The sequence below is a fragment of the Cygnus olor genome, chromosome 1, assembly GCF_009769625.2.
Source record: "Cygnus olor isolate bCygOlo1 chromosome 1, bCygOlo1.pri.v2, whole genome shotgun sequence".
In the NCBI taxonomy this organism is placed as follows: Eukaryota; Metazoa; Chordata; class Aves; order Anseriformes; family Anatidae; genus Cygnus; species Cygnus olor.
In genome coordinates this window covers 145,222,408-145,235,952 of record NC_049169.1, presented here as the reverse complement: position 1 = coordinate 145,235,952, position 13,545 = coordinate 145,222,408, and the positions used below count along the sequence as shown (strand labels likewise).

The 13,545-nt window shown below is 42.0% G+C and overlaps 1 protein-coding gene across 5 annotated transcripts in view; it reads left to right on the top strand.

The window, feature by feature from the left end:
- Positions 1–13,545, top strand: part of TMEM255B (transmembrane protein 255B) — a 72,007-nt gene that overhangs the window by 20,166 nt on the left and 38,296 nt on the right. For all 5 annotated transcript variants that reach the window (XR_005819436.1, XM_040555518.1, XM_040555594.1 and 2 more), the window contains one exon: positions 10,481–10,570. Coding sequence is in view for 4 of the 5 variants with exons in the window: in XM_040555518.1 (XP_040411452.1) it covers positions 10,481–10,570 (90 nt within the window). In the remaining variant the exon portion in view is untranslated. The remainder of the gene's footprint in view (positions 1–10,480; positions 10,571–13,545) is intronic.

Here is a 13,545-nt window from a genome sequence, read left to right as displayed (position 1 = left end):
TGTTTACGTAATGAAAGCATTACTGTCACACAGCTGAGAACAAAAGTAAACTTTATGACCCATGAAATGTGTTTGTGGAACAATAGAGAAATCAATTATTCTCCGTAGCAAGCAGGAGGCAGGGGATAAAAAGTGTTGGTAAGGAATCCTGGACAAATTCTCATGTGTACAGGGGTGAGAAGGTGAGGCAGGATGTGCCCAGAGAAGACAGGCAGTTTCTGATCCTCTGTTTGAAGAATGAGATCAAATTAAAGAGATGAGTATCCCAGTTGGCCAGATAAAATCTTCCAGACTCAGCAGGTAGAATTTCACTACAGGAAAGCTTGTAATTTGATTGTAATGCATTTCTGATAAAGAGCATACGTGTACTAGAAAACAGTGCAGTCACTGTAATGTGAAAGAGGATTTGTAAAGACAGTAACAGACTTTAGTGTTAAAAAAGTACCTGCTGCTAAACAGTGTCAGCTGTAGTCATCTTGATCTATGTCAGTTCCACCATTTTTCACCAGGAAGCACAAACTTCTGTGACACACAACGCACTATTTATTTCTGTTTTATTGTTCTCATACTGCTCTGAACAGCTGCCTCTGTTTAAGTGATGAAATGAGCTTGTTCCACTTGCATCAATAAAAGAGCATCCATGAAAGGAAAAATGTGCTGGATTCCTATAATGTCAGCACTGCTGATCAGTGAATCTAAATTTATGTTTCGCTTTTGTGCCCATTCCACTTAATACTGCATTTATTTTTTGCTTCTTGTCTGTATATTTGATATCCCTAAGTCTGCAACCGTCTTAAACCACTGTTAAATTAGTACTTTTGCTGATGTTTGCAATGGGAATTCTTACCAGTTTGAAGTTTCTGGTGGACTAAGGTTTGCTTAGGTTTGTTCCAAAGCCATTAGCATTTCTCCAGCTGTGAAATCCAGCTATTCTTGTTTATTTTTTATTTATTTTTTTTTTTCCCTTCTGTTTTATATTGCTCTGTCCTCATCAAATCCAAGGCATCCTCTTCTCCTTCCAGATTACTTCTCTTGCTCCCCTGCAAGTCCCAGGCAAAATGACTGGGGGAAAGTGAAAAGGGAAGAGAAAACACAAATCTAAGCAGCCAACGTCGAGTGAATGAAAGAAGTATTGACAGCAGGTTGATTTCTCAGCACAGGTACTTCGATATCTAGAGTCCCTCTATAGCCAGTGGAAAAAAGATAGCTTCAGAAAGTAATTAATCCCATCCTGTAATAGGTGTAGAAGGTATCCGGAAGTGCCTCACTCTCCATTGACTAAAGAGGAGCAGAGATGACCAGCTGAAATACTCAACTGTAGAGATGTAAAAAAAATATGAATAAGTCCATTGCCAAATGACAGCTCTTGAAACAAAGTAGTAATTTGCAGTTGTGCTTCTATTTAGAAATGTTAGATTAGGAAGGCAAGGACTTGGAAAAACAGGATGAGATGACTGGACAGCATGGTCTCTTGTAAAAGCACGCTACATCCAGAACTGCCCCAGGAAGCCTCAGTGCTCTTCTACCTAGCAGTAAGAAGCTGAAAGAGGGGGAAGGATTTTGATCGTATAGTTGATGCCCATTCTGTTTTGGCTGAAAGAAGAACAGAGCAGCTATTTAAACAACAACTCTCTTTAAAAACAGCTGAAACATGGGTGGAGGAGAGCATTTGTATTGCACCTGCTGGAAGGAGAGGGGATCAGTCATTAGGGTGGCTGTATCAGCGCAGACCGGGGAGAAAATACATCAGTGCTGTTTGAATCAGTAGCTGTGTGATAAGGTTACTGGGATGTGAACAGGGGGCCTCAGATGCTATGGGGGCTTAAAATAGCACAGATAATAAAACTAGCCCCACGCCAGGAGATTAAAAAAAACTTTAGGCTTCCTTCTGCTTCTTGTCTTGGAATATGTGAAGCAAGTACAGTTCAGTCTTTCATCTAACACCGGTTTAATAACATCTGCTGGCCTCCAGTAGCTGGTACTCTCCCAAGAATTAGAGTGTTTCAGCAGAGATGAGAGACAGCGCAGCAGCAGTGGTGATAATTTTAATTGATTCAAGACAAGCATTTACTCATCAGTGAATGAATTATCTTGAATTTGATGTGTTCTTCTTATTTACACATACATCAAATTCATTCTCTGGCTGCAGTGTAACAGTGGCTCCAGTTTTAAAGTCTAAGAGCCTGTAAACCGCTCGATGCAGGTTGATTTCATTCATTTGGTTGGTCATTCTAGTAAGTATTTGCTCATAAAACAATTTGAAATAATTTTCTGGCTGTTTTAGATCTAGATTTGTAACTGATAATAGGTTATGAGAGAAGGAATTAATCAGGGAGCTCTTCTCAATATCTTTGGCTCATGTTTCATAAGGGCTAGTGATTGAATTCCTCCCGTTCTTTCATTGCTTGAAGATGAAAATATGGGAAAAATAATCTTTATTTCATATAGCATCTTTCACAGAAACGGTATCTTCAGATGTTTTAAGCAGGTTAGAAGAAAAGACAAGATACGTTACAGAAAAATTAATGGAAAGCGGATTGGTGTAAATTATGGTTTAGTTCAAGGAAGCATTTCTAGAGGGTGAAACCATTTGAGAGATCTAGACTAGGGAACTGAGTTAGCATACAAGGTTTTTGTTTGGACAATGCAATGTTAATGCAAAATGCTTCCATTACACTTCTGTAGGTGACCGGAGTTGCAGAAGAGTTAAGTTGCTGTTCTCAAAAAGAATGAGAGTGGCTCAGCTGCTGCTGACTGACAGGGAGGGAGGAGGGAGAATGGGAGAGGTGCCGTGTGTGTGGTTGGCTGCGAAACCCTGGTGAGGAAGCTTAACAACAAGAGTATTAAGGGGCAGTTTTGAACCACGGGCTCTCACGTCCTGAAGAGAAATGACAAGAGGGCTGCTTGGGAATGGCTGATACACTCATGGTGATGTCATTTTATTCCTGTTCGACAAGGCAGTGTGAAGATGTTGTAAAGGAGGGCTCCACGATTTTGAAATGAAACCAAGAATTTAGGACTAATGGAAGTGGGGAAACAGTAATGAATGTGCTGATGGATGCAGAAGTAATAATAAATGGGTGCTCCTGAAACAGGGTGCCCCCATGCTAGATTGTGAATACTATTAAGAAAGCCAAAAGTGGTGGAAGAAGAAGTTGAGGGGGGTTTGCCTGTGCATCTCCTAAATAAAATATTAGTTTTGAAAACGCGTAGCTGAAGGAAACTGAGCCAAAGCCATTTAAACACCTGGTTAGTCAAAGTGTGCAGGGAAATTTGCTGGGAAGAAATCACTGAGCATGTGCAGAGGTATCCATAACAGGGCGTCTGCAGCAGAGAATCCAGTACTAGTAGTAGAAAGAGAGGTAAAGGAGAGCAGTAATGTTGCCTGGTGACTAATGTAAGTCTTTACTCTTCGTCAACGTGTTCAGACAGTTATGTGACATTATGTACTTAGGGAGGTCGCTGTGTGGGTGCTATACAGCAGGACCACCTACTGCCATTGGACCCAGCACACCCATTGCACATCCATGGGCATGTTGTCAATGTGATCAGATGCTAATTCCTCCCATCTCCGTAACTGTCGCAGCAATTGTCACAGGTAAAGTCCCCAGTAACTCAAGAAGTTTGCTTACCTGACCAGGAAACTGTCCCTTTCCTCCAGATCTCTTTGTATGCCTGGAGGAGCTGGAAAGAGCAGACTCAAATGTGCTACACAAGCTCTCTTGGGCTGGAGGAGAGCTGGGGCTGTTAAGTTACCCTGTTGCACATTTCCTGACCGTGGGCACTTCTGTAGTCCCTTGTCATTGTGACTTGCAAAATTAATGAATTATCTCCACAAGTCGAGCAAAAAGACCACTGGAGGAGAAAAAGAGAAAGCAATATTCATTAACTATGCCTACGTATGACATGAATTAACTGTGCCAATCTAAAGAATAACAAAAGATGTTGTGAATTCTGCCTTTTACCATTCTGGATGTGGGGCAAGAAGAAAAATTTTCTGAATGGAAACGCTGCCTTTATTTTCAAAGTGGACTTTGATCTTGTTTTTTTCTCCTTGGCATAATAATCGATACCTCTCATGTGGTTTCTGTATTCTTTACCAACATTTGTTTATCTAATTACTTCTGCCCTTTTATGCATGCGAGTTTGCTTAAATTCCTCATGAGACCTTTCCCCTCCCCACGTTCCACCAACTCGCCTTTTCACATTGTTGTTCTTCCTAATTAACCCTGACACAATACTGGCAAACAGCAAACTTCTTCACAGGCAGGAAAACAAAAGTCTTCTTGACCACAAACAGCACAACCAATCCAGTCCTTATTTATTCATTACAGCTAAAACCTACCTTTTACTTCAATAATCCCTAGGAGGGCAAATTACACGAAAGAGGTGAGAAAACCTAATAGTTGCTGGCAGGACTTCTACTTTCTTCCCTTCTCTCTTGGTCACACGGTCCCATCCTCCCATTTGCACTAGGTCTAGTGCTCATCTCCCCTTTTAGCAACCTGGATTTACTCACTTGGGGAAACAAACAAATTTTCTGCCTCATGAGTGAATTACACTGGCTGGCTGTGTATTCAGGAAAGCACCGGAGCTGGTGTGCAAGGATGCACCCCTTTGGGACAGGCAGCAGGAGACAGGGCTGGAAAACGGGACCAAATTAAGGACAAGAGAGCAAGACACCATTTCAGTCACACAGGCACAGCTCTGAGATGCTATTAACAAGAGCAAGAGAGAAGAAAGTCTGAAACAAACACTTGTGGTGTTGCTGATAATAATCAACAATGTATTACTGGACTTAATGAATTCAATAGTGATGATAGTGGGGAAAGGCTGTAGATTTCTAACTTGGCCACTTGATCTAAACACAAGACTGGATATAAAGGCCTGACTACATCTTGTGTGTAGTGTCACTATCTGAAGGCCTTCAAGGACGTCTGCCTCACCTTCCTGGTAATAAAGGTGTCTGCTCTAGGCTACGTTATTCGGTGTCTCACATTCAGAAGCAAGTTATGTGTTTATGGATGGGATCCCAGCCCTTGTCTTCATGAGCTGTACCAGCACTGGTGGTCTTAAAACAGGCATTTAATGTTTTCTTTCTCTCCCCTCCTTCATCTGGATGTCAGTCTAGGAAGTAGTTCTTCGGCCATTGGTTGGGCAATCACAGAAGTCTGCATCATTAGGAATTTGTGTCATTGTAATTAGTGCTATGACTGGGATTGGCATTAATGAGTAGCGAACATGACATAATCCTGTCTCCTGTGGTGTGACAACCCTCTAGCAGAGCCTCAGCTACAGAGGTGCTACCACTGGAGAACCAGCCTTTGGAAAGAACGGGTGGGCAGGCATTAACTCACAATTACATGTACTTTTATGCCCTCCCACCTCACAACATAGGCAGCGTTTGGTTTACAGCAGCATCTCAGATGCAGTGCAATGAGTTCTCTCATCTTAGCTTTGCAGGCTATTAATCTACAGCCCTGTTTCATTGCCATAGTACCAGATGCGGTTCGGGGCTGAGCTTGTGCCAGGTGTGAAAAGTCGGTGTCTGTTTAGCATCGGTAACAGTTTTCGTAAACTTCTCCTCTTCATCCTCAGCATACAGGCAAAGAACCGTGAATTTATTTAAGCCTATACTAAGTTCTGAGCTTGGAGATGTGGGGAAGTTGAACCAGTCAAAAGCTCCACGGAACTAAACTCTATTTTGGGGAATGTAATGGTAGGGATAGCCTACAACAAACTGCCCGGTCCATTTCTTTTCCAGATACGTTTGCTTGAATCTGCATAGGGATAAAAAGGGCTTTATAAACCTGTGGCATAACATTTACATAGCCTGTTGCAAAGCTTTCACTTCTCAGAGCAAAAGGCACTGGCTGACAGTGTTTCTCAATTTACATTGATGAGGATAATTGTAATTCTTCCTCTGTCCGGAAAGAAATCCCAGAGAGACTTGGTGAAGAGCACAGTACTTGGAAGCATTGAAGGCTGTGCAATGCAAAAAGCCATTTAGGATGAAAAAGGAGAGTCTGTTAGATATAATGTAACTTACATTTGATATCAAGGTGATTTAGAAAACAAAAATCCATAGATTTTTCTAAAGTTTCAGATCTACTTAGTCTAAATTCAGAGGATGAGGCACCTCAGAAAGCATCTGGTGCTGAAGTGATGGTCATTATCTGAACAGTTGTGCATTTTGACCGAAAGCAGGTAGGGGCTAATCCAGAGCCGTGAAGAAACCAGGTGTCTGCCAGAAGCGTGACCTGGCGAGCCTCACAGAGATACTTCACAGGGGTATCTAAAACAGCTACTGGGGTACTAGCCTCTAGCTTGTGCTGGGGACTGGTGTGATTTTCTGTGTCTGCTGGACCAACGATGGCTGCGTGTCTCGTCGCGTCGCATGGGGTAGAGAAGCCTGGCCGTGTAGCAGTGTAACGGCAAGAGCAAAAGTGTTTCTTGAGTAACTGTTAAAAATGTATTGTTATGAATAATGAATAGTTTTCCTGACAAAGCACACTGCTATTAAAAATGGAGATGGGATGATGTGATGGATCAGTATTTATTTTTTAAGCGTGCTATTTTATCTATCAGCAAAAATTATCTCTATATAAATGAACTGCACTGCTTTTCTTCCTTGATGCGACTGGGCTCAGTAAACTCACAGCTCCAGCAATCATCCACCACTCAGGAAAGTTATCTTTTGCATTTACAACAGCTCTTCATTTTGCTGTCTTGGCTGCAGTTTTTAGACGTAATTTATTTTATTCTTTGTTTATATGTTTCTCATAGTCTCAAAAAGCAATGGAAGGCTTGAGGGAGAATACAAATCTAATTTTATTTTAAGGAATTATTTGCGTTATAATTGTATTATTACTTCTTTTATCTTTCTGAAACATATGTAAGCCAATTTAAGTCAGAAGGACCCCAGCTGAGCTAACGGCACATTCTGCAGCTTCTGCATTGCAACAAATATTACTTCCATCAAGAACTGGTCCTCTTAATTCCAGAGGGGCCGCTCACTGAAGTAGTTGCTGATAGGCATGGATAAAAATCTGGCTGACAACCTCTGACTTCTGCATAGCTCCTTGAATGGATAGAAGCTCACCAACATGACCGAGGAGAGCAAAGTCAACTCCATAGCTCCTGTCCATCCTGCAATTTACTGTGCACCTTTGTATGGGTCTCTTAGAGCTATATGGTGAAACTGAAAGGCCAGCATGCTCTTATTAGGTGATTTAAGCTCTCCCCATGAGTGGAAAATGTTGGTTTAGGGATTGTAAATCATCAATAAATCGCTCATGTGTGAAATGAAAAGCCACCTTGAGGTCAATTTCCAGTAAATTGATCCTGAGCTCACTCAATTTGGAAACACCTGGCTAAGCCCACTAATTATGTGATTGACTGCTATGACTTGAAAAACAAGATAAGGGTATCAGACAATAATGACTTAATCTGGACTTTTAAACACTGCTGCTTTTTCAAATAAAGAGATCAGGTACTGTAACAAATGTACCTGCCACAGGGCAGCACAGTCCACTAGTCTGCATTGGTAATAACTCCCTGCAAGGAGCCCACAGCCTTATTGATCTTAAGAATTTCATGCCAAGATTTTTAGACAGCCAGGTTCACAAGACATGACCTGTGATACTGAAGAGACAAGGGATAGTAGAGGTTGAAGGGTGGTGCAACCAACAGTGGTTTCTCAGGGCTTCAGCTTTACTACTGCAGAAGGGAGCTGGTTGCAGGGGATGTGCAGCAGGTTCCCAAGATCAGCCAGTACCATCAGCCTCAGCCACTTCTGCTTTCCCGTCTCCTCCCCACACAGGGGATTCAGATCACTCATCAGTCCCTGTGTCAGTGCGGGCCTACCTGTGATTACAAGTTGCAATCTGTGAGCCACAAACTAGTGAGAGATTAAGAGTATATCAGACAGCATTTGAAAGATGTGATTCTAGTTTGGCCTTCTGCTTTTAAGTTGTACTTTTTGCTGATTCACTGAAAGATCGTATTTCCAAATGTTTGATATTGCTTTGAACCATATGTCCAATGCTATGGGCTTCTGAGGTTGTAATTTAGCCAACTGTATGCAGTTCAACAAGGCTAAGTGCCAGGTCCTGCACTTGGGGCACAACAACCCCATGCAATGCTACAGGCTCGGGGAAGAGTGGCTGGAAAGCTGCCCAGTGGAAAGGGACCTGGGGGTATTGGTCAATAGCTGGTTGAATGTGAGGCAGCAGTGTGCTCAGGTGGCCAAGTAAGCCAAGAGCATCCTGTCTTGTATCAGGAACAGCGCGGCCAGCAGGATTGGGGAACTGGTTGCTCCTCTGTACTTGGCACTGGTGAGGCCACACTTCAGGTACTGTGTTCAGCTTTGGGACCTTCACTACAAGAAGGACATTGAGGTGCTGGATCACATCTAGAGAACGGCTACGAAGAAGTCTAGAGAATTTGTCTAGAGAACAAGTCTTACAAGGAGCAGCTGAGGGAGCTGGGGTTGTTAAGCCTGGAGAAAAGGAGGCTCAGGGGAGGCCTTATTGCTCTCTACAGGTACCTCAAAGGAGGCTGTAGCGAGGTGGGGGTGAGTCTCTTCTCCCAAGCAGCAAGTGACAGGACAAGAGGAAATGGCCTCAAGATGCGCCAGGGGAGATTTAGGTTGGATATTAGGAAGAATTTCTCCACTGAAAGGGTTGTTAGGCATTGGAACAGGCTGCCCAGGGAAGTGGTTGATTCAGCATCTCTGAAAGTATTTAAAAGACATATAGATGCGGTGCTTAGGGACATGGTTTAGTGGTAGGCATGGCAATGCTAGTTTAAAGGTTGGACTTGATGATCCTAGAGGTCTTTTCCAACCTAAGTGATTCTAGGATTTGATGATTCTAATTTCTTATTTGCCTAATATACATTCTCCTGAGAGTCATGAGTGCCCTGTCCCCTATTGACATTGTTGACTTTATACTATTCTTAGTATAATATTAGCAAAAGAGTCCATTTTTTTTTACATCATTTTCTGATATCTTACATGTTTTAGGCATGTAAAAACATTACTTAGGTAATGCAGATATGGGTTTTGTACATGCAGAGGGGATATGTGGACTATATGGCTGTGATTTTGGTAATCTGTACCTGGGCACTTCTGGAATAAATGTTGTGAAGGAGCAGTTAATGAGTGGTAAGTAACAAATTCTAAGCTGAAACCCTTGTCAAGTGTGCTCTTCTATCAATTATCTATCAATTAAGGTCACTGTTCTGTAAATTTTCAAAGGAATTTTTTAATCTATTGCAATTATTAACTATAACTTAATACTGTGGTAAATTAGACTTGAGATACCATATAGGATGCTTCTGCGGGTTCTTCTTGTGACTTTGCGACAGCAATGCCAGGAATAGGAGAGAGAAATATTGAGTTATATTAAAAATATAGCCAGAGAGTGCATGTTAGGTTCCCCATACATCCTGCAGGTGTCAATGGTCCAAACCCAAGGTCCAGAGTCCTCAGAGTCACTAACCCTCTAATCAGAGGGAAGAAGGAATGAAGCAATCCCTCTGATCTGATAGCACTGGGGAAATGAGTACCAGGGGAGAGTGCCCTGTCAGGCATTTCTCTTTCAGGACCTCCTCTTACTTCATTCACAGCATTGTATCCTTCAAACATGCCCTCAAAAGGAGCCAGTGCCATCAAAAATGTGTGCTAACAGCACTCTGATTAGTCTCTGAAGGAACACCCGTTGAAGCACTGGCAAGCCACAAAGCTATTGACTGTTGGTAAGGGAGAGGCCAAGTGTTTTGCCTTCCAAAGTGCTGTTGATATAGAATTAATAACATTTATTGAGCAAAGCGGGCTGGCAGGCTAACAAAGACAGCGTGGTGTTTGTGCTGTAGCTGTGACATGGGCTGAGCTCTGCTGGCCTTTGCATTACCCACCTTGCCACCGAGGGGCAGGCTGAGAGCCCCAGCCCTTCCAGGGGTACCACTTCCATGAGTCTCTGCTTTAAGCTACCTTTGCTGCAGCTCAAGGTGTCATAAACTATGTGGGATGAGAAAAGTTTTCTGAGAGTGCACAGGCTAGGTATTAACTTATTACAATGCCTTTATCAGTATGCGTGAATTCCTACCAGTGTAGAGACTGATGTGAGCCAACAGGAACATGGCTTTTTGCCATGCTCCCTGTGGACACCACTGCTGTTTTATTAAATAAAGTGATTTAGAAGAAATCACCACTGAATTTAATAACTCTTACAACTGACCTAATTTTCTTAAGAAAGATTTAAGCTTTTCTAGTAGACTTGATTTTATGTCAACTCAGTTTCAAGAATTTCTGTTTTTTTTTTTTCTTTCTCCTGTGTATCTGGCAGCCTGCCACACTGATTTGACATGCATTACAGTAAGGGAAAATGTCATTTAAAAATACTAGAAAAAATAGTATGATTGTTTTACTTAAAGAATTATATTGAAAACATTACTCACTCTGATTTTCTCTTCTCAGCTGGTAGCCTCCATCGTATTTATCAGCTTTGGCGTGGTAGCAGCATTCTGTTGTGCAATAGTTGATGGAGTGTTTGCAGCACGACACATAGTAAGTACAGTGATTTTCTGTCATCTTTCATTTTTGATTACTTATGTCATTTCTGACAGGAAAGCATTTTCTTCTGTTTTATGTCTAGTAGCATATTGCTTCTTGATAGTTTTCTTTGTTGGAGAAATGTCTTTTGGCAAAAGATCAACAGGAAAGCCCATCATGTGAGTGCCCAGAGATGGTGCCAACTGCTTGTTCATCTCTCAGGGAGCTCCAAATACTGATGTGATGTAAAATGATGTAATGACAGGTCTGCTAAAATGCATAAAGGGAAGACACTTCAGTCACCACCAGCTTTTATTTCCTTTTGCACATAGGATTTGTGAGCACGGTCAGAATTTGGAATGCGTCGAGCAGTGATGAGCACCAGAAGTTCCCTTGGGATCTTTAGCAGAGAAGTGGATTGCGACAGCACAAAGGGAACATTTTGTTGGAGCACAGGCAGCAGAGGAAGTGACAGGCTTTGGTTAGAAGTAGCATGAAGGGGTAACTACTGAGTTACAAACGACTCAGACTTCACCATCTGCCTGACATCAAAGGATGGGTCATTTAACTAGAGTGATGAGTATTTCCAGTGTGTCTTTCTCCAAATCTATTGCCATCTTTGCCTCAGAAGGACATTTATAGACATTTGCAGTACTGCAGTAGCAGTAGTGTTACTAGTAGTTCTTTACTTTCTGTGAGTCTAGGCGTCTTTCTCCTGACCTTCTTGTGTAAGTGCTACACAAACTTAGAACAAATATATATATTTTTTTTTCTGCTCACAGAGGTCAAGTTAAAATATTAAACAAAAAGGATCAATCTAGGGACAAGACAGACTGGAATGAGGGGTCATTTGAACATGCCAGTTTACACATTAGACTTTTTTTATTTTATTTTTTGCTCTTCTGTCTTTTGCAATAGAACACCTAAAATCAGTCTAAAACCAACCTTTCAGCAGAGCTTTGGTTTCAGAAAAGCTCAGGAAATAATTAGCTGTATGTTTCAATAGGCACTAGGACTTAGATGCAGTATGCTGCTTAGCACAGCAAATATGGTACGTGATCCCCTCACTGACATAAAATACCATGGTCCTGATCATCTTTCTGCTTATGTTCTCGAAGGAGTAGCATAACACCACTGGCATCAGTAGAACTATACATAATTTTCAAACGCATCAGAATAATTAGGCTCAGGATCACTTGGAGAATAAAGCTATAAACCAGTTTTTATTTTCCTGTTACTGAAGAAGACTTTAAACAAAATGTGGGCTTGAAAACCCCATGTGCATTGCATAAGGAAGGAGACATCTATTGGTATAAACAAGTGGGTTGTGCAATATGAGCTTGAATAAACACTGTAATCATGTTTTGTACTAAACAGACACTGTCAGATGCTGATGTGGCCTGCTTTTACTTGGGTTTGCACTGCTGTTGCATTGGATGACACCTGGTATAACTTTGTCTCTGATTAGGATGGAAGTATAAACCCAGGGAACCTTTCCATGGGAGGTACTTAAAAGAGGAAAGGAGCAGATTCGTATTCAGATATCCTGCTGCCAAAAATTAAGTTGTTGTGGCCCAGGAAACCATTGCCATTTTTTTCAAATATTGGGTCCATCTCCTAATTTTCCAGGAATCACGCTTATTTTTGTCCTGCTTTGATGTGATCATTAGAAAGTGTTCATACTTTAGAAGAGGAAGAGAAATGTTAACAACTTGGGTTTTCTGGAAAAGATCTCTGAATCTCATGCTTCCTGAGGGGACAGGTTATTCTCTTTCAATCACCGTTGGCTCATAATGCTATAGTTTACCTCAGACTCGTTAACATGATAAGATAAGCTACTATTCAGCACCACTTTGACACTTTTAGTGCTTTTACTTGTATTTCTACCAAGTTTTATTGTGTAGTATCTTCTTAATCTCCCTTGATTCCTTTGCAGGGCTTTCAGAAGATCAATGCCATTCTGAATATAAGCATAATGTGATTTGTACTCATCCTTGTGTATAGTATAGCACACGATCTACACTAAGAGCAGGGAGGAGGTTATGTTAACAGCTCTGCTTGCCATCAGCCTGATAGCTGGGGTGGTGCAGGGAGCCCCGTGACCTCCCTGTGGTGTGCTGCCATCTCGCTGGCACCGTGGCCGCTCTGCCCTTATCACTGTGATGCAATTATGCAGCCACAACCCCACACTGCTGAGGTTAGATGTGCCATCACCTTCTGGGAGGCGAGCTCTTTTGTCAGTATGTGTGCTGAATCTCAAACACAGAGACAGACATCAGTCCTTTTGTCTTCCCAGGTATTTCCTGTGTCAGTTTTCACTCTTTTGGCTTTAACTTCCTTTCACATATGTTACTTAAGCATTCCTTCCTATCTGAATCAAACAGCAATATTATATTTGAATATTATCATATCCTTCTATCTGAATAAACAGAATCTCGTACAGAATACCTAGAGTTTATATTTGCATCCTCTTATGGAACATAAATAGCTGCATGGCCTATTTGTCTGTCATGACATGCCCTTGATGTGGCATTACGGACTAAAAGCGATTCAGTTCATTGCAGTGCTGTCCAGGGAGAATATGGGCCAGAGAGTCATCGCGGAGGAACAAGGCACAAAGTCATTGCGATGGTGCAACAAGAAGTCATCTTGCAGTCCTGGGTGCAGTTCTGTATCCAGTTAAGTCAGTGAGTGGGCATGACTGGGTCGCTTGTGTGGAGCTGGAGACTGGAAGGGGCTGGTCACTGCCTAGGCACTCCTTAGTGTGCTGGAGATGTACAATCCAATGACACGGAGATGGTGCAGTCATGACATGACATGCTTCATAGAAATCCACTTCCATCTGTTTATATTTGGTCTGAGTCTTTTTTAATACATCTCTCTGTTGCTACTTTGGCCACTGCCTTTGGGGGTAGAAGCTGCTGGAGAATGGGACTAAACTGTGTCCTCCATTCAAGGAAAGGACAGACTGCTGCCCCATGCTGCTGGCA